The sequence below is a fragment of the Neopelma chrysocephalum genome, unplaced genomic scaffold (genome assembly GCF_003984885.1).
Source record: "Neopelma chrysocephalum unplaced genomic scaffold, ASM398488v2 Primary Assembly neopelma1_180, whole genome shotgun sequence".
NCBI lineage: Eukaryota > Metazoa > Chordata > Aves > Passeriformes > Pipridae > Neopelma > Neopelma chrysocephalum.
In genome coordinates this window covers 829,289-855,825 of record NW_020897842.1, presented here as the reverse complement: position 1 = coordinate 855,825, position 26,537 = coordinate 829,289, and the positions used below count along the sequence as shown (strand labels likewise).

Sequence of the window (26,537 nt, the reverse complement as noted above, 5' to 3'; positions counted from 1 at the left end):
TTTGGGAAGAGCTGCAGCGAGCAGGGCAGGCAGAAGTTCTGCCCAAAGGAAGAGCTCACAATCAAATAAATGAAACTGTTCAAAAACGTCCTCTTGAGTAGGTGATGTTACTGCAGCTTATGGACATTTTGTCTTCCCTTGTCAGGAAAGCTGGCTTGCTAATTTATGGGCAGAGTGGGAAAAGCAGAGGGATACAGACAGACACAGAATACTTAAAACAGGCCTCAGAATGGAGACAAAGCTCCCCTTTCACCTCCTGCTGCTATTTACCATCTGGGATCCTGAAAAGGGGGTGATGGGTAGTTTTGTGATAGGTTTGGCAAGGGGCAGGACATTTAGGATTTTCTATGTGTAACGAGGTCATGTGTCAGCGCCTTTGCAGCACATGGGAACACCATCCAAAAGGAGGTTCAACAAAAGGGGCTGCCCTGGCTGAACTGGAAAGAAATTCTCTTTAAAAATATGCCGGCGCCGAGGCAGGATCTTAATAAGATTAATAATAATAACAATAAATTCGCAGAAAACGCCCCCAGAACACAGCGTGGAAAAGCACACAAAAACTGAAGAGTGAACACATCCAGCTAAAAGTGGATGTTTTATATTATCACATTTTTAGAAGTCGTATGAAATTTTAAAAGCAACATGAAAATTCTGAGTCCCAGCATTTTTCACTTCTGTTTGGAAACCAAACAGGTCAGGCCACCCCATGTTTTTTGATAACTTTTGCTTTCTTGAGCCCCTTCCACTGTGCTCAGGAGGTAAGACCTGAACAGGCTGATATAAAATGCACTGCAAGTCCATGGAGAGGGAGAAGTACTTTGTATTCCAGCATTCTGCGACATTTCCACTAGTACTGGGGTTGGGGTGGGGGAGGTAACTTTGCATTTCAGTGCCTGCTTGGAAGAAGGGCAGTATTTTTATTCTTTATTCAGTATTTTCATTCTTTCTAACACCGCTTTGTTTCACAAAAGCGATTTACAACGAGCAGATAAATGAGAGGAGGAGTTCAGACACGTTTCTTCTGTTTTCATCAAAGGAATTATTAATAGGGTGAATTTCCCATCATCAGGGGCTACAGTAAATCTTTAAACAGGATCCTTTAACCTCAGGACCTGCAAGAAACATGAGCATCCCAGCCTTTTGCCCAGACTGGGTGTCTGCTGACCAAAGGGATTGTAACAACGCTGCTGCTGCAGACAATTCAATCTGGGCCCTGAATTATTTACAATCTGTCCTCCCCAGGATGCCCAGATGTGAGAACCAGCCACTAGAACTAATGCATTGCTTTCCTGTCCTTGTGCCTCAAACCCCTGCCCCGTTTTCAAGCCTGAAAGCTTTAAACTGAAGGATGTCACTGCTACACCACACAAAAGTCAAAGGCGGTTTGTGCCTTGTGGAAAACAAATAAGCAAAACTTCCCACTGTGCTGATGGGAAATGAAACAGTTCTGTAAGATCCTAAGGAACAGCTCCTTCAAAGCCATCACACCTGTACACCTGGGGATCACTGTTCTGGGAGCTGGTGTTGTTTTTCCCAGCCTCTCCCCATGCCTGCACATCACGAGGGGATGTGTGCCAGGGGGCACCACAAGGAACCCCAGTCAGCATTGCCACGGGACACTGACAGATGGACACTGCCAGTCCACCCCAGAAGGGCTCTCCCGTGGATCAGGGTTCAGGAGGCTCCATCCACAGCAATCAAACCCTCCCACCATAAAACCACAGCACCCCCACCCTCAGGGGCCTCTGCTGAAGCCACAGAGAGCACACGTGCTCCTGAGGGCTCCTCTGGGCAAATCCCACTCAGCATCATCCTGCCAGCCAGCTCCCTCCTTCCCAGCTTCCCCAGGGTGCCTGGGGTGTCATCTCCAGACTCCAGGAACGAGGTTGGCTGTAAGGAGCCTGAGACCCTTTATGGAGCTGTGGGATCACTGAGCACACACTGCTGGGCCTTCTGAAAGAACTGAGACCAGCAGGGATCTGCTCATCCCCACATTCAGTGGTGCCACCCCCATGTGCTCAGAGAGTCCAAAGGAGGAGATGGGAGATGAAAACCCACCCAGTTGGACATCAGCACAAAAAAATCATGTTTGTGTTAATATTGAGTTACTTCTGTCACTGCAAGCCCCTGGCTCAGCCACAGACTGACAGAGAAAAGCACCTTGGCCAGACAGAACATGAAATAAAAGCCACCATTTATTATAATCATGACAACCATATTGGGGCCTTTACACAGATTCTGCCACAGTGCTGTCATCTGGCTAAAAAACAACAAATAAATGGCCTTTCACTCCAAAATTCCTTTGGTTTTTTCCTTAATGTATTGTTCTACTCTGAGACAATGACCACAGTTTTGCTTTGTCTCCCCAGTCTTGAAAAGAGCTGTATAAAGAGAGGGACACACACATACAAAGGTTAAATGCACTGGACAATGCTCAGTATTTGAAAATGCTACCAAAAAAATAAAATAAATAAATAAATAAAATCACAGTTTTGATAGTTCTGTGGGAAAAAAAAAAAAACCTTAGCAAATTTGCAACAAAACTGTTAAGTAATTAAGGCAAGACACTTCACACATGAACTTAAACTGCTAATTAAATCCCCCCTGCTTAATGGACTAGATTTGCATATCATTCAGTGAGGAATGGGAATGGCTTGGGCATTACACAAGCACTTCCTTGTGCAGGAGGCAGCTCAGCAACATAAACTAAGGGTAATAAGAAAAGGCAACACAAATTTCTGAATGAAACAGGAATTTTCAGCATGTTCTGGTGAGGAACACCAGAACAGAACCCACTGCAGTCAGCCACTGTTCCCCCAGGAATATTCAGAGCTACAGCAAAGGTTTTCCAGCCATGTTTAACCTGTGATCAGTCTGCTCACCTGCACAGCTCCCAGGAACTCTCAGAAATGGGTTTACATCCAAGAGAATCCGTTTCTACTCGAAAAACCCAAATACCTTCCTTTCTATAACTGCAGAAATTTCTATAACTGTAGCAGAAAAAATTATCCATGCCTGCCCCTCTCTGCCACTGAACTTGGTGTGGATTTAAGGGAAGGTTTGAGCAAACTTTCAGACCTGTAGCAGGGAAGAAACGCTTTGACTCTCAGATCATCCAGTCAGGGAAAAGGTGCAACCATCTGCCAGCTCTGTCATTCCCAAATGACCCAAAGGGTGCAGGATGAGACCAGCCTGGCAGAAGTTCTGCTCCAAGGATGTCAGCTGGTGATTTTTTTAAACGGGTGAGGACTCAGAGTCAAGAACACAACTTCCCCACACTGTAAAAAAGGCCAGTTCCAGGAGTTGTTCCTCTTAATAATCAGCTTTTTCAGTGAGAGTTCTTTCACCACTGCAATAATTTAAGAGAACTGAAGGATCAGGGCCACTCTTACATTCCAGGTTCCAAAAGAAGAGCTGAGATTGTAACAACATCTCACCCAGCTCCTGACTTTGTTGGTGTCACATCAGTTGAGTGCACATTCCATTCACAGATATTGATAAGGAGATTTTTTTTTACTTCAGCTTCTGCCTTAAAAAAAGAATAAAGTTCATTCTTCATCTCATTTTTAAAAGGTTCTGTAAGACTTCGAAACATTAATATTCTGCCTAACAAAGCCAGCAGCTGCTCTGCCAGTCTGTGACATGGCTGGTTTTGTTAAAGGGGTTTCATGTGGGGTTTTTTTCAGTTCAGTGTGCTTTGCATATGAAACAGGACATTTCCCCACCCTCCACCCCCTCCTATTCCAGAAGGGACCTTACTTCCTCCCTCTCCAACAAGCAGCTCATTCAGCAAAAGGGAAATCCCGAGATGCTCTCGGGCACCGAGCCGAGAGAAGGAGCTCGGGGAGAAAACCAAACCAACAAACAAAAACAACCCAAAAAAAAGAAGGAAGAAAAAGCAGCACCACCAGTGTGTCCCAAGCAGCAGGAAGAGGAGCCACGGAGCTGGGAATGATGAACCTACTTCTGCAAACTCCTCCTCTGGGCCATGGCCCTGCCAGGCTGGGCTTCACAAACTTTTAGAATGAAAACAAAAACCAAGCGACCTTTTCTGAGTTAAGAAATTTGTCTGAAAGAGAATTTGTGTGTCTCCGTATTTCTCTTCTCTGAGACCAAATACTCACTCTGTGACATCGAACTGTCTACAGCAATTAATTCTGATGTCACAGGGAATTATGATTTTGACTGAGAGAGCAAAAAAGTTCAAAAGGGAGGGGGGGTCTAATTAATAAAAGAGAATTTTTTCAAGGAAAAGAACCCACATACAAAAAATACAGCAACTTCAATGTATGGGTTTCACATCTGCCAAGATGGGATCCAGCTGCTCTTTTACAAGCACATGAATGAGCATCCCTCTTAGAAAACAAAGAAATATGGGGAGTTTTGTGTGACTCTACTGAAATCAAATCAAGTTATAATAAGAGAAAACTGCACCAATAAATTAGTCCAGCTAACGAGGGCAAATTTGATAAACTTTTTAGAAACCTAAATTATAAATTTGCATGTAAATTTGTAAGAGTGGAATTCAGATGTAGAAATAAGAATTCTCCACTGAAATCCCATTAATTACTCAAACAGTCACCTGTAAAATCTCAGCAGAATTTGGCCCTTGAATTATCACCAGTGAGGAGAACTGGGTACCCTGGAAGTGATTCCCACTCCAAGGCCCGTTCTGAGAAGTTGGACCATTGGCTCAGTGGAGTCAAACACAGCCTGCCCTGAGCTGAGGCACTGGGGGCACTCAGGGCTCCAAGGGAAGCTCCTGGTTCTCCCCTTTCCTGCATCAGCTCCTGCTCATTCCAATGTGGATCATCCCATGGCATCCAGGCCAGGAGAGCTGAGGGGAGACCCTCGGGCTCTGCACCTCAAAGACATTTCCAATATTGTCTCTTTTCTGTGATGGCAGGAGTTCACCCTCACCATAAACACACTAAAGCAGTGCACTGATGGAACACAACCCCCAGCCCTGATCCCAGGGAAGATGTTCCTGCTGGGAACATCCCCATGCACCGTCCCCTCTGTGTCACTGGAGCTTCTGACCCAATGAAGCTTCACAAACTAAGCCAGACCAAGTAAAGCAGGAGAACACTGCAATTCTTCTGCAGCACTTTCAGTCCCATTGACTCCATCTGCCTTGAGTGGAGATCTCTGGTTCTGAGAACCAGGAGCTGCTGGCAGGAAAAAAACAGGCCAGCTGTGCCCCACAGCATGGAAATACAGGTGGAGCAGTGACCCACGGCCAGGGAGCTGGTGGAGATGAGAGCCCAGAGCCCCTGGTGCAGCTCCAGAGCCCCCAGCACAGCTCCAGAGCCCCCATGGCAGCTCCAGAGCCCCCAGCACAGCTCCAGAGCCCCCAGCACAGCTCCAGAGCCCCCAGCGCAGCTCCAGAGCCCCCAGCGCAGCTCCAGAGCCCCCAGCCCAGCTCCAGAGCCCCCAGCCCAGCTCCAGAGCCCCCATGGCAGCTCCAGAGCCCCCATGGCAGCTCCAGAGCCCCCATGGCAGCTCCAGAGCCCCCATGGCAGCTCTAGAGCCCCCAGCCCAGCTCCAGAACCCCCAGCCCAGGTCCGTGCCACCTTCCCAGCTCCGTGTCCCGGTGTGGGGTGACTGGAGTGACTGGAGTGACTGGGACAGGGCACATTTGTCACCCCCAGCCTGGAGCTGCTCCACTCCACGGAGAGCGAAGCGTGACAATCTGTACAAATGCAAATGTCCCAAATGCCAAGACTAACATTTCTAAAACCTAATTCAACTCTTTCATTTCTTAGCTGCAGGCCCTTCGCTGCCACTCCTTTTTTCCACCCAAACAAAAGACTAAAGGGATGACTCAAAGCAACTTGAATTTCAAGCTAAAGCCACAAAGCACTGAATGGCTCATCTTTAATATTAAACAGGTGTGCAGATGATATTCATTCAGGCCTCATCAGGGCTGGGTTAATTGTTAAAAAACTGCAAAAAGACCAAATTTACTTAAAAGACATGAGTAAGTTAGTGCTACATGTAATGAATGCAAGTCATACAACAAATATAAGCAAACAGTAGTTACAGCACTGCTGACTCTCTCTAACTCTTTTCCCCTACAAATCACTAATTTATTTTTCTTTGTATTCACAACTTTATGTAATAAAACCATAAAATCATATAATAATAAAAATATAAGTCCCCCCTCAGAACTCAGTAGTCTTACACACAATCTTTGCTCCAGAATCAACAGGGCAAAAGGATCAATGAATCCATAATAAAAAAAGATTTTCACAGAAATGTTTGCAGACATGAAGGTGTTAGAAAAGGAACACCTCATTTGCAGGCCAAGGCCTTTGAGCAGCAGTTCTGCATATTCACTGATAGTAAAATAGAGCACTTTACACCACTTTTATCACTGTCTGCCACTGAATGTGGCCCAAAGGTTATCTGGCTCCACTGGTTTTACAAAGAACTACACTGTTGTGGCAAAAAAGGGCAGAAAGCCAAATAAAACTAAATCTTTGGTTATATTAATGCGAGCACTCAGTGCATGGCATGTTCCTTATTAGTGACTGAACGGGAACAAAGGAGTATCAATGAGGGGCCTAATGCTGCACTTTGTGCTCCTGAGTCTGATTAACTTCTCCCAGCACCACTCTCAGCACAGTTATTTCAAAGGAGTATTTCTAAATCACACCAGCATGGGTGAGATAATTCACTGAGTAAACTGAAACTGCCAGTGGAGAGTTAAGAATGGCAATTTTTTTTATTTTCTTTTTTTTTTTTTTTTGGAATGACATTTGTCTTTCAAGCCAGGTAAGTTTTCCAGCTGTGGAATGATGGTGCTTCAGAAGCTCGTGTTTAACATGTAATTTCATGAGAAATTCCTAAAACGGAAAGTGTAAATCTGAAAACTACTACATCAGCAAAGGTCACCGAAACCAAACCACATTTTAGCCTTAATATTGTGTATTTTCTGCCTTTTTAGTCCATTACTCTGTATAAAAGCTATGAAACCTATTTTACTGCTATAAATATGTAAACGTGGACAATCTTGAGGATTTTGTTGGGGTTTTTTTTCTTTTTAAAGGCACTTGCAAAATAACATAGAACCCAGAGAAATTTAATACTTACCGAGTTTTTAATTATTTAAAGCAATTCACTGCTTCTAATTGGTGCTACTGCAACCTCTGCCTTAGGAAGCAGCAGGATCCCTGCACAACCTGTATTTTTTAATAGTCAGCAGAATTAATTTTGTGAGCTGGATCCTGAAACCAGCACCTGTGTGCAGTCCCAGCACTCCGGGGTTACAGAGGGATGGAAGGACAATGACCATCCCAATGCCACTTGTGCCACTGGAAATGCAGGGACAGCCCTCCAGACCTGGGCACCCACGGGAAGGGGAAGAGGGCAGGTTCTGGGGGGCAGGACACAGCCACACAAACAGCAATTCCCATGGGAACAAGTTCTTTTGGCCCCTTCCAGTTCAGTGAACGCTCCCGACTGCAGAACTGTCTCCTCCTGTGTGGCACAAACCAGCTCAGGTTTGCTGAAGGGCAGCAGGAATTTCCTTACTGAATGGTCAGAGATTCCCAAGAGCAGCATTGCTGGAGTATTTGAGGCTTTTTAATGGTAGCAAAGGCAATGACCTCTTATACAGCCCTTAATGCTCTGGGCTGGTTGACAAGGTGGGGATCTGTCAAAGGTTGGACTCGATGGTCTGGGAGGTCTTCTCCAACCCCAGTGGCTCTGTGACATCTGACAATTCAAAGAAAACACTACTGCAGATGTGCATCAGTAATTCTGCAGAGCCCAGAACACCCAACTCGAGTGCCCAGAACATCCAACTCGAGTGCCCAGCTGATGGACCTGGGCAAGAAGAACCAGCACCTGTAACACAGGTAATGTGGGTAAAGGACTTCATCAAAATGCAGGATATGGCAGTGAAAACACATGAAATGGTTTTTCTTCCAACTCTAACAGATGTTGTTCAATTAAGGATGCAAATAAATCACCCTCTGCATTGCGAGTCAGAAAACACACACATAAAAGCTTTCTAAATACATTTCAGTTTAAACTTGCATAATTCTCCCAGTGGAGAAATCATCTTCAACTTATGTAATCCTTAGAAAGAGACATTATTACATACAATTCTGTGCCACTAAGAAACGAGGAAGACATCTCTAGAAAAGAGGTGCACCCACACACGATTAATGATCTGGGTGTGGAGGGAGCCGAGGGGAGAAGCTGGGCCAGGGATGCAGAGCCCCGAGTGTGTGGTTTCCACAGAGACTGAGCTGTGCTGGAGCTCCAGGGGCTGCTCCCCTTTCACCAGCCAGAACTGTCTGTTATACTTAACCCAGACTTCCGAACACTTGATATCCTGTCTGCTATTTCAATGCCCTTACTCAATGTTTCAGACAGACATTACACAAACTGGCTGGTGAAAAGGGTTGAGAAACCAAGGAGCAATCCAAGTCAATGACCTTATTCTCTAAAATGATACCACTGACTGGAGGCGGGTGAGGAACAAAGCACAGGGTCCCCCCAATCCCTCACTGAAACCTTCCCGAGGAAAAGGCAAACACTAGGCTGGACCTGATTTTGTTAATGTTGCTGCTGGTCTTTTAATCCTTAAAGCCTAAGCAGTCCTTGTGCTCCCAGTGCCACTGATTCTCATACCAGAACGGAAACTGTTTCCATTTCTTTTTACCAAAAAAAAAAAAAAAAAAGAAAAAAACAACAGAAAACCAAACATGAAAGTCGCATTTTCTACAAAGCATGTGCAAAGGTAACCATCCATAAATCAATAAACAACAGAGCCAGAACCCAAGTTATTGATTAGCCCCTTTGCTGTTTACCTCCAGCACACAGAATGATGCTGCAGTTTTCACACACACACAATCTCAAGCCTCACGTTCATCCTCCCTGACTCTTTAAACAGGACTGTTAGAACAAGTAAAGGCTGCCTAACACCGGGGTGGCAGGACCTGTCTCATTTCCCAGAACATATGACTATGCAGCTTATCAGGTTGTGTTAAATATGCATCCACTACTCGGAGAAGCCCAGTTTTATGTGATAGCAACCAAATCAGAGATGGAGCTGATAAGAGCTCCACACATGGGAATTCCCGCTGGCTCACAAGAGCTCTGTCTGTCCGTCACACTCTGACAGGATCAGAGCTCCAATTAGTGCCAGTGCTTTTGTCACCTCATCCAACCAGAAGTCAAAGCACAGCCATTATCCCAGGGGAGAGGGGCCAGTCCCTCTCTGCCAGGACTGCCCAGCACCGAGATCCACTGCTCAACCACTGCACCTGACACGGCTCTTGAGGCCAAGTTTATGGGCCTTGAATTTGTATCAGAGGAAAAGGCTGGCCCTTATCCCGACTTCAGACACATTTCCTCACTGTAAAAAAAAATAAAATAAACAAAAATGGACAGATCCTAAATACAAGAAGGGAAGAACCGACCCTGTTAGATCTGTAGCACAACCTTCAAAGCCAGTCTCGTATACAGTGACCAGCAGACAAAACCCTCTCAGTCTGAATGCAGCTCCCAGCTGGAGAAACTGTTGCCCCATTCAGTGAGATCTGCCGGGATCAGAGCACCAAACCTGGTTATTAATCCTGGCTAATGAGCAAAATGAAAACACTGCAGCAGCAGAACTGCAGGTTCTCAGACTCAGCACAGTCCTGCAAATACCAGGTCAGGCCATAAACCCCGTGAAGCCCCTTTGCTTCAACACTGGCAGGTTCTGTTTGAGAATCTGCCCCTGGTCTCTGGTGCCAGTCAACACACAGGCAGGAGCCTGAGACACACACGAGTGCTGTGGTTTGTGGGGGAACTGGTTCCAATTACTATGGGCTGATTGCTTGAGTGAGAGCTGCAGAACCGGCCCCAAACCCCGGGATTAACCTCCTGTGTTCCAGAAGATCCAGGAGCAGGTGACCTCAGTCAGGATCTGAGCCTGAATCTCTGCACTGGCAATGAAATGTAAGACATACAAGACTACACAAAATGAAAATAGGGAAGGTAAGGGACCAGAGCACATCTTTTCAGAGCAAACTTGCTTCTCTGAAATTGTTTTCCAAGAACACAAACTGCCTATACTCGAGACAGAGAGAGTGAAATAGCATTAAAAAATGGTGCTGATTTATTAATTTATATTACACATTACCCAGATTCATAAAACTTATGTAAACAAAGTAGATATTATCTAATAAAATGTATCATTAACACACATACTCTAACTGACAGATTTAAAACAAAAACATGCTATATTACTACATTTTAAAGTAATGCTTCCTGTATGTGAAGATCAATTTGAATTAAGTGCTCTATGGCCACTCAGCCAAAATAGATCAGTCTAGTAATTGACAGGATTCTATCAATAGATTCTCCACAATCCAGTCCAAATCACTTTTGCCTAAGCTCTACTTTCTTTCCAAGAACCCCTGTTGGATTTAGCAACTGCTCCATGACAGTTTACTCTCAATGGGAATTCCAGTGTCAAGTCCAAAGTGTGCTTTAAAAAAAACAAACCAAGACAAGCAAATCAAACCAAATTTTAAAAAAACTTCTGTGTCTAAGAGTGGACACATGGAGACAGTTTCTCCTGTCACAGCAAAGGAGTCTGGCCAGCTGAGCCAGCACTGTGAGCTCCATCCCCAGTCATCCCCAGCCCTCAGTCCATCCAGACCCCTCCGTAGGTGGAAACAACTGAGTTCTCGGTGCGAATGGACAGTGCAGCTCTTCAGACAGCTGAGCCCTGCTGGGCTCAGCCCCTGGCTGTGCCCCAGAGCCCCGGCAGTGCTGCAGGAAGGTGCAGATAAGGATGAGGGCTCAGGGCTGCGCCCGCTGCGCTGCCCGGACACGCTCGCGCAGACGCCTCCAGATGCTCTGACAACACGGATCCCAACGCGCCTCTCGGCAAGTGCAAACACAGCCCGGCGGGTCAGCCAGCCCCGAGAGAACCCGGCCCAGGGCCTGGCACACACCAGGTGTCGGGCTCCCCACACATCCAAAAAATCAACTGTGTTTACACGCGGCTTCAAAGCTCGCTACTGTTTGGGCAGAACACACGGCCAAGCCCCAAACCACAGACATGGAGAGGCAAGTGAGACGGCCCAGACAATGAAGGGAGAGGCGGAGGTTTAAATATCTTAGGCAGTGATTTTCAAAAGCAGAGATTGCATATAATTCCCTCCCTAATGCAAGAGAACTGACTTGAGGAACTCGGGAACTGTTCTGGAGCAAGAGAGAGCCGTGGTTGACTCAACACCATTAGATCATGTGCAGCACACTCTCTGTCCAACACACATGCACGTACCTGCTGCTTTGTTCTCGGCCTACAACATCTGTAGAACTGTTTGCACGCTCGGGAAAAAATGCTGATGTTTGCTCTAAGACTGACACCTCCTCGGGTACACGGGATTTCATTTCAGCGTGGTATTGCTTTTGAAGTTCAGCTTTTATGCTGTAAAAGGCTTCTGAACTAAACTACTGCCCCAAAACATCAGCGCCTTTGCTTTAGGGACTTGAAAATTTTTATTGGAGAATCTCTAAAATAACTCTTGAACATGGGGTAAGAGAATACATGACTTCAATATTCCATCAGAAAACAACTGAACCCTCAGTCCTTGGGCAAAAATTTTTGAAGAATATTTATCAAGTGGCTTTGTACCAAGAAGAATAAATCCATTAAACCCATCTTGCAATCTGACCACCACTGCCAGTGAATAAACTCAGAATGTCTCTGCTACACCTACTGTAGGACAGATCCTATTAACAAATAAAGATTACTACTGCCAGGAGGCAGGGCTCTAGGACAAGACACACATCCCAGCTCTACTCCTGCAGCCTTTCAGGTGGCCATAAAGCACAGCACAGCAACCCCTGGGCAGCACCTAAAAGCCCAGAGCCCGCCTCCACTGCGCTTTTCCACTTGCAGCAATTTTGGTCCTTTGATTGAGCTGCACACTTGACCTGGCTAAACCTTCCCCAGCTGAGCGAGCGGCGTGTTGTGGCAGCGCCGGGTTGTGAAATACAGTGGGAGGCCTCCTGTGCTCATTTGTGTGTCAGTACCCAGAGTGCTGCTCCTGCCTTCCAGCTCCTTCATAGAAGTGCTGCTGGGACTGGAACCGTGGGAACGGGGCGCTGCTGCCGTGTGGGTGTGCAGGGACAGCTCCCCCTCCCCGGGCCCTGCTCACACTCAGCTCTGCCGTGGCTGGCACCGGCCAGGGAAGCTCCACGTGCCGGCCAGCGGCGCTCGGGGTAGGGCTGGGAGAAGGGGGCTCAAAAGACACAGAGTCAAACCCACCCTCCTGCTCTGGGAACAGCAGCCAGCAGAGCCTTCAGGGCTCTGTCTGAACTAATTCAGGGCGAGAGCAGCATCCTGATGTTAAGCCAGCCCAGAGCTGTCTGTCACACGGGAGGGACACGCCAAGGCCAGATCTACCCCACAACAAAACACTCACCAAGCACCAGCTACTGAGCTCAACAGAAAGGCTTTGGCACTGACGGGGAATTTCTAGGACCCTGTTTTGCAACCCTGTCAAGTTATTCACATTTTAGATTTCTAGAAATACCCCAGAATGGAGTGGTTGTGCTCCACGCCAGTAGTGGTGGATGAAATGAGAGACAGGTAGGGAGACAGGACACCCACACGAGTAAAAGTCACATTGGTGCAGGGAGGCTCTGAAGGACCAGAGAGAAAGCAGAGCAGAACCTCTGCATGAGCATGCAAGAAGGTGGAAAACCCAGTGAAGGACACAAAATAAGCCAAATGGAGAAATTATTATGTGGCTCAAGACAAGAAGGAGCTTTGGGAAGTGGCAGGAAGGTGGAAGACCTTATGGCAGGTCAATCACTCATCCAAGCATGAATAGGGGGGATATAAAAATCAAAACCTTAGAGGAAGGTAAGGAAAGTGACTGAGGCCTCTGCAGTTCCTGCTGTAGTGGGGACTCCAGTTGTCACAACTCCCTCCAGTTTTTGGTTAACATCCTTTGCTGACTTCACACAGACCCAGACAAAAGCTTCTGCAAGTGGCAAGACCAGGCACTTGAGGCACAACACAGGAGTTGTTCAACCCACCCGGCTGACCGAGAGACAAGATATCGACATGCACACATCCCTCTCCCAGTACAGATGGAGGGATATGCACAGCAGATACTCGATGCATACAGAAATATGCACTGGGAATGAAATATCTAGGAAAAGCTACGCCTTGTAGCAAAGCTTTAAAACCACACCAAGGAAAAAAGGGAAAAAAAAAAAGAGAGAGAGAGAGAGAGAGAGGAAAAAAAGGCAGTTTTGCCACTACGCTGAATCTGCAACAGGGGCTTGTGCCAACCCAGCTCCTCCATTTAAGTCAGACCCTTAAAAGGCAGAGCTGTGCTGGCAGAAATCTACAGACCTCATCACAGAAACCTCATGAAGACACACGAAAAGGTCAAAGAACTCACCGCTGCTTGAACAGCCATAAAAATGGTCATATGCATCCCATGCTACCAAAATCCTACCAGAGCCCAGGGAGACACAGCACACAAAGCAACGTGTCCACACACAGAGAAAGGAAGAAATTTAAAAAACTGACAAAAAGGCCACTCCTGAGAGCAGAAAACCCAAAATCTGACACAGCAGCTTATGGCACACCATGCACACCAACACCTCTGTATAAAACAGAACAAAGCAAAGATCTACATCAAAAAGGAAGCCCACCACAAAGACACATGTGCTTCACCCTTTCATCCCCGGAGACAGCCAGAGCCAGAGCCCCACGGCCTCACAGAGCCCACAGGAATTCACCCAGACACACAGAATGGGACCATCCTGTCATTTCCTCACTCAGCACCTCAACTTTACTCCGTTCCTTGCCCCTGGCCACAGCCTCCCAGTCTTGGAGCCTGATTAAATCTGCCCGTAATTACCCGCACGCACTGCTACAACACAAATGACCTTAGCATATGATATCCGTTGGCTGAGCCCAATGGAAAAAGACTTCAGGAAAAGGAAGGATAAGCGTACAAAACTCTGCCAGCGCCGTCAGGGTCTCCTCAGGACTGCACTGAAATAATAGGAGCCCTGAGGCCAGTTCAGAAGCCTTGAAACTTAAGCCCAGTTCTGCCCAGGATGTGATAAAATGTTCTGTTTTCTGTATCCCATCATCTGAGCACACACTCACCCCTCTGTTCTTCCCCACCGGACTCTTTGCCACCTCCCAAATAAACCTATGCAGGAGATTTAACATTTTATGATGATGGATTTCTGGCAAAATTTTCCAAAAAATAGATGGCCACCATTTCCTTAGAGAATTTTTGGCATTCACTACCAGGTGTGTTGAACTCCCTCTCCAAGGAGTGCTGCACTCCATGTAGATTTTGAGGGTGGGAGAAGGGTGCTTCTCTTATTCTGAACTGGGATCTATGAAAAGGTCACCAAAAAAACAGAGGCAAAGGCAAGATTTAACAATCTTTTTCTTTTTCTCCACCTGCAACCTCACCTGGGGTGTTGGATAAACCACACAACTGAAGAGAACACCCAAAAAGCCTTGTGAAAAAGGAAAGCACTCCACTACTAACATTCATTTTAATTAGACTCTGGAAGCGACCAAGCCAGGGACACAGGACCCTTCGGGAGCAAGAATGTGGAAATTTCTTAATTCTGCTTCCCAAATGAAGCACACCCTAGAAAATTCCTTCTCAACATGAAAAATGTCTCCACTTGGAGAGCCATGTTCTCCTCTCACATCCATGTTCATCTGTCCCACCATTCCATCTCGGCACATGACTGACAGAGAATAGACAAGCCATTAAAAACACATCCACCTCCAGCCACGGGGATAATGTGCCTCATTACAGCCCAGCTTTGTCACGGCGTCCTGACACTCCGGGGAGGAAAAGGAGGGGTGAGGACAACGACTGAGCCGGGGGCAGGAGAGAAACTGGGACTGGAGGAGTGGGACTCTGCTCCTCAATCCAGTCCAGTGGGCTCTCTAGGCCTCCTAGGCTGGCCGTGGAATGTTAAAAATCCTTGCGTTTGCCTGGGTATTTTTTGTTGCATTTTTTTTAGAACCAAAACTCTGCTTCAGTCAGAGCGTGCGTCTGCCCCTTTAAACAGGTATTTGGTAAGGTAATTCAGAATTTTACTGAACATTCGAGGTGGCCTTTAAACGTCGCTTGTCTTTTCGAGGTTTGTGCATCGCCCTTCCACTCCAGACACAGAAACCCAAAGCCAAGCTGGGGAAGCTCTGGCAGTGGGGCAGGATCCAGGCAGCAATCCTGCAGCAGGAGTTTGCTTTCCCCTCGCACGGGGGAAGGAGCGGGAGGGAGCTGCTCATCCCCAGCCGGTTGCACCATCGCCAGGAGCCAGACAGACAGCCCGGTGTCTGTGAGTCCTCAAGGCCTGTGGCACTGCTGCCCGTGGAGCAGGACCGCTGCCAGATGCCAAGGCAGCCTCCCACCCACACACCAGGGATTCTGGGATCTAAAGGCAGCTCAGACTGAAAGAAAAACAAGAGACACCTAAAAAAAAAAAGTGCTTTAGCTGTCTGGCTCAGCACGGCACGGCAAAGCTGGGGGAGCTGCTGCAGCTGGCCCTGGACAGAGCCATTTGTGGATGTATGCATAATCCAATATACAAAAGCCAGGCTGGTGGGGAAATTTAGGCTCCACGGGGACACTCTAAAACCAGGGACTTCTCCATTCACGTTCCACATACTTAATATGAAAACCAGTGACCTGCATTACTGTCACAATTATTTTCTCAACAGCCACATTTCATTTCCATACGAGCGTTTAGAGCATTGAGCGCCCACCTCCCTCCCTGGCGACACGCAATCGATCAGAAAAGTGAAGGTACTTATGTCTGGAGCCATCAGTACCTGCTCCTTTTTTCTGGCTTCTTCCTTGCCTTGACCCCTGAATGAAGCCCTTGAGACCCAAAAATCACGCACTTCCACATAAAGTCCGGGGCAGTGTGGTGGGCTTCGAAGATCAGGGTCCACATATAGTAAAATATACAAACACACATACGGAATTTAAACAAACTCCGACCACCGTGTTCAGAACACAACCAGAGAAATAAAGGTGCCATCTCGAGCACTGCACATGCAGGGAGAATGGAGAACGCGATTAAAATTGCTAAATGACTCCACGGAAAAGCAGCTGGTAACAAATTGGGTATATGGGTGAATGTCACCGAAATTCCCCCCAACCCCCTTTAAAACTGCAGGCATCACTTACCCGGGGGGCTTTCCTCTTGTATTTGTTGTTATAGTCAAATTTTTCTTTCATTTCATCTAAGAGCTGGCCCAGTCTAGCTTTCTCCTCTTTCCCAGTATAATCCTGGCTGAGGAGGATATAGGATCTCCAGTTTGCAGAGTCAAAGCCCCAGTGGCAAGTCCTGTTTTCCAGCGATTTGTGAGAGTGGACCACAAATTTGTGAGGTGGGTACATGAGCCTGCAGTCCAAGCACTGGATGCAGGCTGCGCTGGGGTTACTGTAAAGCTCTGGCACCAGGAGTCCCTTACACTTCCCAAAGCACTCATGATACACCTTGAAGCTCTTCTCCGTGAGCTCCAGCTCAATCGTGCTCGAGAATTCCTTCTTGCAGTGGGGAGGATAGGTGCCACCATAAAGCAAGGCGTTACAAAGCCTCTCAGCGTCAGTTTTCGTGATGAGCCCGCAGGAAGGAGCGGAGAAGGGCAGGATGCCCATGACTTTGAGGATTTCCAGCTGGTCAGCAGTGCATCTGGAGCAGTAAATATGCAGCTCATCACACACCGAATTAATCTGCTGCAGGGAGAAGTCCCTGAGCACCGAGTTCAGGATCTGGGGCAAGCAAAGCCGCTTCTCTCCACCCACCACGAAGCAGGAGATGGTTTCCCCTTCCAGGATGGTCTCGCACCTCTCTGTGGATCTGTCCGAGGGCATGAAGAAGGGACCGGGCATGACCGGAGGAGGCTGGATTGGGGGCAGATGCAGTACAGGTTCCGCGGGGTCTTTGCCATTGTCTTTCTTGTACATCTCCTGTGCCCATCGTGCTGAGAAAGCAGCAGGGCCACCCAGGGAGCTCATAGAGCTCAGATGAAACTGTTCCAAGGTCTTCTGCAGTCCTGGATGAGGCTGGAAGCTGCTTCTACTTACAGTCTCCATTTTTTAGTTTCTATTCCCAAAACAAACAACAAAAATCCCCAGTTATCTTCCACCCTGGTACAAATCCACTTAAGGGATTTTTTTAAGGAAAAAAATATGAACAAAATAAAACAAACCCACCCTTGTTTTTTTTTTCTCCTTCCCACTCAGCAATCCACTAACGGAGAGGAAATAAATCCTTTTGTATGCGTGTCTCTCTCTTCTTTCTTTCCTCTTGGTTCGTTACAATTTCAAACCCTCCAAGTCTCCAAGCTGCCCCGATGGAGCAGAGAATCACGGCAAAAAGAGGTCTTCATCCGAGCACTCACCCCCTCAGCCAGCCCCCAGGCAAACCGATCCCTCCTCCCACACCTCCGACACTCACACACTCACTCACACACACACACACCACCCACGGAAACACAAAAAGTCTGTGCCACGCTCCGAGCACCCGGGGCTCAAATATGTTCTGGCGGCTGCTGCTTCTCTGCAGTGATCCCCCTTCTGTCCATATCCACCGGAGGAAGGCGCGGGGGAGGAAAGCAGAAAGCGGGAGGCGGCAGAAGGCTCGGTCTGTGCGAGAACAACGCAGGAGGAAAGGCCCCGCTCTCCGGCGCTGCCGCGGGGGCTCCGCACGGGCGATGAGCGGCTCCGCTGCCCCTCGGGGTCCCTCTGCTCGGCCGGGGACGGCTCCTCGTCCCTGGGGTCGCCTCCCTGCCCCTAGTGCTGCCGGCGCTGTCGGCGTGCCGTGGGGAGCCGCGGGGAGAGCGCGCACATCCTCGCCGCTCCTCTCGCCAGCAGTGACTGAGAGTGCCTGCGAGCTGAGCTAATGCAGGCGGGCTCAGCCTCCCGCCCTGCGCCTCCCCCCCTCTGTTTGTTGGTGTCTGCCTCAGTCATTGAATCCCGGCCAAGAATGTGACCAACTCCCCAGGCCGGGCTCTTCCAGGAACAGCGCCCGCCTCCCCCCTCGCTCTGCGCCGACACCAGCCGGGATGTGCCGAGCCGAGTCCAGCCGAGCCGAGCCGAGCCGAGCTCAGCCGTGCCGGGCAGAGCCGAGCTCAGCCGAGCAGAACAGAGCCGGGCCGAACCGAGCCAAGCCGAATCGAACCGAGCCGAACCGAGCCGAGCCCTATCGAGTTTAGCCGAACGGAGCTAAGGCCTGCCGAACTTAGCCGAACCGAGCCGAGCTCAGCCGAGCCGAGCCGGGCCCAGCCGAGCCGCTGCACGGGCGGGCGCGCGGCGCGGCCCCGGCGGCGGCGCCGGCGAGGGAGGGAGGAGGAGGGAGGGAGGATAAACTGCTGGGTTCACGGACCGCCGCGCCGCCAAGGAGGGCCGGGAGGGCGACGGCTTTTCCTCTCGCCGCTGGATCTCTGGCAGCGTGGAAATGGAGCGGCGCTCGCACGGGCACGGAGCGTGTGTGTGAGCCCTGCCCGAGCCCTGCCCGAGCCCTGCCAGAGCCCTGCCCGCTCCGCTGCGGGCACACGCCCCGCGCACCCCGCGATCGCGGGCGGCAGAGCGCGATGGACGGGCGAGAACTGCGCGGGCCGGGAGCGCCGGGGCCACCGAGCCCACCCAGCGCTGCGGGCACAGCGAGCCACACACGTGTGCTTCCCTGGGCTCGGCACGCGTGTGCCCCCTGCTCTACACACATGTGCCCCCCGCTCTCACACACATGTTCTCAAACATGTGCCCCCCGCTCACACACACATGTGCCCCCCGCTCTCACACACATGTGCCCCCTGCTCACACACATGTGCTCCTGTTCTCTCTCACACGTCACACGCTCGTTCACGCGTGGCTGGGTGGGCAGAGCCCTGCAGGAGTCTGAGCCAGGGGCGGGCACTCGGGGTCGGTTCCTCGAGCCCCGCCCGCGGCGCCGGGGCCGCCCGGGTCAGTGCGGGTCTGTCCCGTCTGTCCGGCTCTGTCTGTCGGTCTGTCCGGGGGCACCGGCTGCACCCCCCCCGCCCCGCCACACTCCGGGGCCGGGCTCCCTCTACCGACCGACCGGCTCAGCGCCGGGAGAGCGGGGCACGGACACACGGACACCTCCGACCAGGGCACGGACACCTCTGACCAGAGCACAGACACACGGACAACTCTGACCAGGGCACAGACACCTCTGATTAGGGCACGGACACACGGACACCTCTGACCAGGGCACAGACACCTCTGACCAGGGCACGGACACCTCTGACCATGGCACAACACATGGACACCTCTGACCACGGCATGGACACCTCTGACCAGGGCATGGACACCCACTGCCCACTGGTATCGACACCCCTGCCCAGCAGCACTGCCAAGTCCGTTATGGATTTATTATCCAGCAGTGAGATGCTCTTTCTATCAATGTCAAATGTCAAAGCAAAAAACTGTGGCTTCTCCCTTTTTCCCATGGGCTGCGCCCCCAGAATTCTAACAAACATTTCAACCAGCGCTAAGCACCACCATGAGGAACAAGGTGAAAAGGTTTCAGCTGTTATCTCTGAGCTCTGTCCGATGCATGTGCCAAAAAGGGCTGGAGAGCACTTTCACACCAGGACAATTGTTAGTGCTGTTTGTAATGCAGCAGTGACTTGAAGCACTGCTCATCTATAGAACGTGTGACACAGACACCCAGCACTCAGACAGTCTCCTCTGGAACAGTTCCCCAGGGCAGGGGAACAGACAGAAAACACATCAGGACAAATGAGGAGGAGAGCAAATAGAAAATACCACCACTGTGATTCACTGTCAGTGTAATGGGGCAGGGAACACACCGAGCTCTCCTGTTTAATCTGTACTTTTATATTCTGAAATCCCAATTCAGGGTAAAGGACAAAGGTGTCAGAGTTGCATAAGACCTTTGATCTTGCCCATGAGCCAGCATTTCCCCAGGGAGGAACCCACTCTCACAAACCCAACTTGGCCATCAAGCCTTGAAGTATTGAAGGGGCTCAGAGAAGGCAGGAACCAAACACGTGGGGCCAAGTCAGCAGTTGTGTCTTCATGTGCTCCAAGAAGACACTTGGAGAATCTTCACCAAATTGTGAACAGAATGAACAGAAAGTCGTTGGTGGCAAGAAGGACCCTTCTATTTCCACAGTGCACATGGATTTAGTGATCCACAATGGAATTTTTAGATATTACCACAATACCAGGGTCTAAAGCCATGATCTAACTGTCTAGGCCATCCAGTCCCTCTTGATTCCTGATGCTAAAAAAGTTACCAGATTAAGAGAAAGCAGGACTAGGAATATTCTTCACTGAGTAACCTTAACTAAAAGGCTTTAGTTAAGAATAACTTTTTAATAATATTCTTCAGAACCTATGTGTTGGTACCTTTGATAATATGGTGGAGAGACATCTATCCATTCCATCATTTTCAAACTGAAGGATGTGTTTTATTAGAATGAAAACCCTTCCCACCATTCAGTCTTGTCTTAGGGAGAAGCACCAGACACCCAGTGAATTCCAGCAGGGATGTGGCAGTCAACCAGACTGTCATCAAAGACACTCAAATACAGTGGAGAGCAGCAGCAGGATCATTCCCTAGATGGATTTAGTGCAGTTGCAGACTTTTTTTTTTAATTCACTAAAATATAAAGGGCCAGATATACTCAAACATCACTTGTGTAGTCCCTGGTTCTTTTAAAGAACCAAACTAATGCTTGCGGGAAGTTTGGAAACTTCTCAGCTCTGGAAGTTGGGAGTTTTCACTCCCTCTTCTTCATCCCTTAGAAAGAAAGGACAGCAGTAGCTGCTGTAGCTCATTTTAAGAGAGGTGCCATGTTCTCTTCCAAATGACTTTTTAATGCAAGTAAATCACTGGATCGTGCAACAGATTGTTTATGGGTGGAATTCATAAACGGAATTCCTGAAGCAGAGGGGACTACCAAAAAGACAGGAAGGATGGGCTTGTGGTTAAGACAGAAAACTCGGGACATCTGGGGTCTATTCCCAGATCTCCCACAGACTTCCTGTTGCCTTGGGCAAGTTGCTCAGTCTCTCTGTGCCTCAGTTTCTGTCTCTGCAATCCCCAGACGGTGAGCAATGAGAGTGGCAGCTCCTGCACCAAGATCCATGATGGGACAGGAACCATCCTGCAGGAACAATACAGCAAAACTTGCCCATCCTCACATCCCCCAGACTCCTCGGAACTGAGGCAGGAGCAGGGATGGGAGCTGTCATGTGGGATTAAGGTGGCAGTGCCTTCGGAGGTCTCTGCTCCCCATGACGGACTGTGAGCGCTGCACATCTTAAAATCACATTAATCTTTCCCCCAGTAACTGTTTGTCTTGCTCCAGTTCCAAAGCCCTCTAGCTGGAGAAAGGAGAGGGGGAGAATATCTCCGAGGAAGGGCCCTAACACCACAGTGTTTTTCTCACTCTCTCCCTCTTCTCCTCCCCCTCTCCATTGGCTTCAAGGCCAACAGCTCCTGGAACACAAACACTCTTGTAAACTTCTGAACCACACAGCCCTATGGTGGGTGGGTGTTTGCTCCCTGCCTGCCAGTTCCAATCCACCCACAGATTCCAAAGGCCCCGAACAAAAAGCAGACTCCATTTTCCATATTTAACAGGCGGTTCTCTTCCCTCCCCAGCGCCTTCCCTCGCAGAACTCGGAGCCTCTCCCCGGCACCGTGTCCCACCTTCCCCACCTTGCCCAGGCTGAGGGCGTTATTTGTGTGTGTGTTTACACAGACATGGGAAAAGCATATTCCGAGTGGATTTCCCCCAGCCCTCCCTGGTTTTCAGAGCCTGCCTGCTCAGGAGGAGCTGGGGATTATCGAGGGCTGTGCTGCAGATTGCAGCTCCCTGACAGAACGTTTGGGAAGGGCCCATTGTGCAGGTTGTGAGGAGGGGAGGGGGAGCGTGGGTGCGAATGCCACACGGCAGAATTCCTGCTGCAGCTCCCATCACTGTACATTCCTTGGAGCAGCCAGTATCCAGCTTCTCCATGGCTGGGGCACACACACTCGGTCCTCACTGTGACTTTCTGGGACTGAACTAAACCATTCCTGCATGACCAGGATATTTCCTTCCCTCTTTTCCTTTAGAGATTATCATTTATCAAGGTCATCGTTTTCACTGATCAGTCCAGTTACAGTGAAACTGGGGAATGCCAAACTATCCCAAACCTGTGGAATAAGGTTTCAAACTCTCTGTTGAAAAGGATCATCTGAGAGTCAGGTGATCTTTTTCAATGAAATATTTCACGCAGATTCCACTTACAGAAAATTATTTCACCAGTGGGAACCAACTTATCTTTTTTGGCCATAACAAATTTTGAAACGTTTCTTTTTAAAGAGACCATTTTTTTTTTTTTGGTATGTGTTTCTCTGAGATAGGTACCAAAATACATGAATTTAAAACATCTAAAAAGTCACAAGAAAAAACAATTTTATGAATCGGTCATACTTAAGATGAACTAAACAAAAATTTTCACTGTCTGAGAAAGTCAGAAATGGACTCATGTCAACAAAAATATTCTGGGTTTTTTTTTTAATTAATGGAAAAATCAGCTATCAACAGCACACCTTTCAGGGGCAAAGAGCTCCTGAGGTGGCTGGGACATGTCAGCAGTGACAGCCAGGCTGTGTTTTATGGCTTTGGTTCAGCTAACTTATTTTATTTTACTATATTCACCACTAAGAAGAGATTCAGAATTCATCAATATTTTCTTAACCCTTTCCCAATTCTTGGTTCTGTCCAGCCCAGCTCCACAATGTATCTTTTATACCTTTCCAAAGTACAGAACCTCCACAGTGAATATATGTAACAGACACATGACCTGCTTCAAGCATGGGTTGGTCTCACCTAAAATTCACATTTAGTTTGCAGGAAATCATCAGGCATCCTAGCAAATACAGGGGGTGAGGGGCTGTTAAAAGCACATGAAAGAGCTCTCCATCTCCTGGAATTCTTTCTCCCAAGTTGCCTGGTATGTTGCTCAGGGCTGCCCCTCCCTCCCACACACTCTGTACCTACATGTCCCAGTGGATGCTGCCAAACACCTCATTGGGAAAAAAAAATCAAAAAACTATGCTTGGTACCGCCAATAAAAAAGTTAATTTACTGGGAAAAGTCCGAGTCAGGGAGGGGAATAAAGCTGGAACTCCTGGGATTCCCAGAGGAGCCCTCAGAACAGGCCTGCAGGGACCCAGGGCTGCACAGACTTTGTGTCATTTGTATTAACACTGAATCTCTCATTTCCCACATGGCCAGCAATGAGCAAACAAGGCAGAGCATCCACATCCAGCATAGGATGGGACAGGAACACCAACAGGAACTGTTTCCTTGTCCCTGGAAACAGCTCCCACCTCACCTGGAACCCACGTGCAGTAAGGCCCAACATTCCCTTCCTCAGCAGCCTCTCACAGGCTCCAGGGAATTCACACATCTCTCCTGTAACCTCTCTGAGATCATTTCTCACCTCATGGCACCCACATTTACAAATCATGTTGATGTGTTTAAGTGCCCCTTTGCTGGAAAGCCTCTCATGGTTGGGTTATCCCCAAGGCTCTGCTCCTGCTCTCTGTTCTCACGTCCTTTGGTGCTTTACAGCAGCTTAAAATCCAAAATCCTGGCAGGGAATGAGCCCCAGGGTCTGACTGACACTGCTGAGCTCTGCCCCTTGTTTGCAGTGGTCCTGCTGGGCTGACAGGTGAGCTTGGGGTTGCTGTGGAGACCTGTCTGCCACAAATAACCCCCAGAGCACCAGGACACTCTGGAGATCACTGCTGGCATCATCCCTTCACTCATTCGGGACGTGCTGTCCTGAAAATCTGGCATTTCTACTCCTTTCTCACAAATTCTTCTGCATTGATCTCATATTTATTTCATGTATGGGCTTTCTGAATGAACCTGTGATTAAAGCACATGCACACCTCATTAGCATAATGAGATTTTTCCTACAAGCTTGTAATGAAAACGAAACAAATTCATTCTGTCATTTTACAGATGTGGAACTGCAGAACAGAGAGGATGTACAACTGGCTTAAGGCCACCCTGCAGATCTTTATCACAATCCAAATATTTTACCAAGTTAAAAGCAACCGCTTTTAACTCAATAACTGGGTTTTTTCCTAACAAAACTCCACTGGTATTCCTAGAACTACACCCAAATCAAATTTGTGCAAGAAGAGAATCAACACTAAAAGACAGAGGGGGTTTGGGGTTTGTTTGGGTTTTGGTTTGTCCATAAGACCTGTTCCATACTCCAGTAGGCAAGACAGGCTGTTTTGAATCAGCCACTTCACACACCTGCAGTCTGGTAGCAGCAGGCAGTGAAGGTCCCCCCCAAGATTTGTGCTCACTGAAGTGTCTGGTTCTCTTCTTCAGGAAAAAGACACCGAACATTCTCATTCCCAGGCAGCTTCACCTGTCAGACTAGTTTTTATGTAAAGCACTTTCATTTCAGTTCTTCAGTTTTCAAGGAGCTGTGTCAGAAGAGGGGAGCACAAAAGGCAGCAGGTTCTCAGTGTCCCAGTCCCCGTGTCCCAGCAGAAGGACATTCCCATGGCCTGCCCTCCTCCAGCTCTGCAGGCAGGAGCAGTGGGGATGTTTCAGTGCCCAAATGAGCTGACTCTGGACTTTCAGGGAGTGTCACTTCTGTTTCCACCAGCCCTACATTTCCAATATTCCCTGTGTCTGTACACACAGCACTTCTGTAGGTTAAACCCACTTCACTGTGCTCCTCTGACACAAGAACGGGGTGCAGAGGAATCAGGCAAGAGATGAGCTCCTATTTACACACCTCTGTGCCAGGTGTACGTGGGCACAGCACTTGTGCTGAAGGAATGGCCAGTGCCTGTGAGAGGGAGGCCTGCAGGGAAGGCTGGCTCAGATTCCCTTTTCCATCTCCACCCTTCCCAAGTGTGTGACCAGCTCTGTGCCCTGCACGTGGCAGGCTGGGAGTGGTGCTCTCCCCCTTCTCCCTCCCACCCCTCCCGTAACCCCAGGCCCATCTTGAAGCAATGATGGTGTCTGTGCTGTGCAAGCTGCAGCATTACCACCAGGACCAGGATCCATCAGGGAACGTGCCAGCTGGCACCTTGCCCTCCCCTCTGCTTTCCTTCCCCGCGCAGGAGAAACCATTCCCTGCCTTCTGGGGCCAGCACTGGACCCACACTGTTCCTCCTAATGAATGCAACCTGTTCTAACGAATGTGAAGCTTATTTGTGAGTGTGGAGCTGCACTCAATTGCCTGACATTTCACATTTCTCACCATAAATCTGGGTAACACTTTATTCTAATTACTGGGACATTTTCTAACTTTTATTGTTTCTGGCAAACACAGGCAAAATGAGCTCATTCATTATATAAGGTATGTGAGCTATTTCTTCAGGGGAAATTGTGTTCTGTATTACCCCTGCCATCCAACAAGATGCCATTCACCTCTCTTCTATGTGTCATTAAGTATCACACAGACTGACAATAATTAACTCATCTTTTCCTGAATGACAGAGGCCTTGAAAGTTGATATATCCATCCATCCATCCATCCATCCATCCATCCATGCTTCTGCATTTCTAACACACCCATCAATGTTAACGACTAAGGGGCAACACATCTCCAGTCACACCTCCGCTCCAGAGTGGGAGCAGACACCACCTCGAGAGGATACAAAGGAAGTTCCAAACTGCAGATTTCAGACCCTGATTTGGTTTCTCCAAGGCAGTTCTGCTCTACAGGTGTCACAAAGACCAGGACAAGGAACAGTGGGCACCAGACTGATGAGCACTGCCCTGCTCAGGGCCCCAGGGAAGCCAAAGGATTTTACAAATGCCCTGAAGCCCCAAGGTAAAAATCTCTTTTATTTCCCCCCACCCCAGCAAAGTTCTGTAACTTCACTAAAATGAGCAGTGCTGGAGATTGGAGCTTGCAGTCCTCTGGCTCTCCAAGGTCACATCACTAGACCTGCAGAAAAGAACACTCAGCATCTCTGGGCCTTGTTTGTCCCACAGCAATCAGTGCCAAATTTCCAATGGAGTCCAAACAAAGATTAAGTTTAGGCTCTCTATCTCCACAACAATAATTTGGGGCCAAGACTCAGTAGGTGCTGAGCACTCTGCAGGCAGCAGAACCTCTCACTGGTAAACCCAGGCCAGACCTGTGCAATTAGTGAATTCAGACTGGGCTGGAGCAGTCCTAACTCAGGCCACTCCTTCTGACAATTGTTGAAGCTCCAGGACTGGACTCTTGGCCTCAGCAAGGCCTCTCCCCCTGTCTGTGCACTCCATCCCTCCTCAGACTGTACCTTCCTTGTTCATGCTGAGATGATGGAATTGGCCTTTTGCCCAGGTGGAGGGGGAAAAAAAGGCAGTTACTGTAATGGAAGGGCTTTCTGACTCTTCTGCCTGCAGTGAGTGAAAATCCCAGGCAGACACACAGAGCCTGGTTAATGACTCACGCTCTGCTTTTTCACCAGGGAAAAATTTCAGGCCTGCACTCAGTT

General features: G+C 48.7%; 1 protein-coding gene across 2 annotated transcripts in view; it reads right to left on the bottom strand.

The window, feature by feature from the left end:
* Nucleotides 1-26,537, bottom strand: part of SKI (SKI proto-oncogene) — a 120,308-nt gene that overhangs the window by 75,125 nt on the left and 18,646 nt on the right. The window contains exons 1-2 of one of the 2 annotated variants that reach the window (XM_027702151.1): nucleotides 17,241-18,012; nucleotides 16,209-17,130 (exon numbers count right to left, since the gene is read on the bottom strand). In XM_027702151.1, coding sequence (XP_027557952.1) covers nucleotides 16,209-17,120 — 912 coding nt within the window. In that variant the 5' untranslated portion in view covers nucleotides 17,121-17,130; nucleotides 17,241-18,012. Of the gene's footprint in view, nucleotides 1-16,208; nucleotides 17,131-17,240; nucleotides 18,013-26,537 lie in introns of those variants that run through there. The other variant, XM_027702152.1, reaches the window with a different exon arrangement.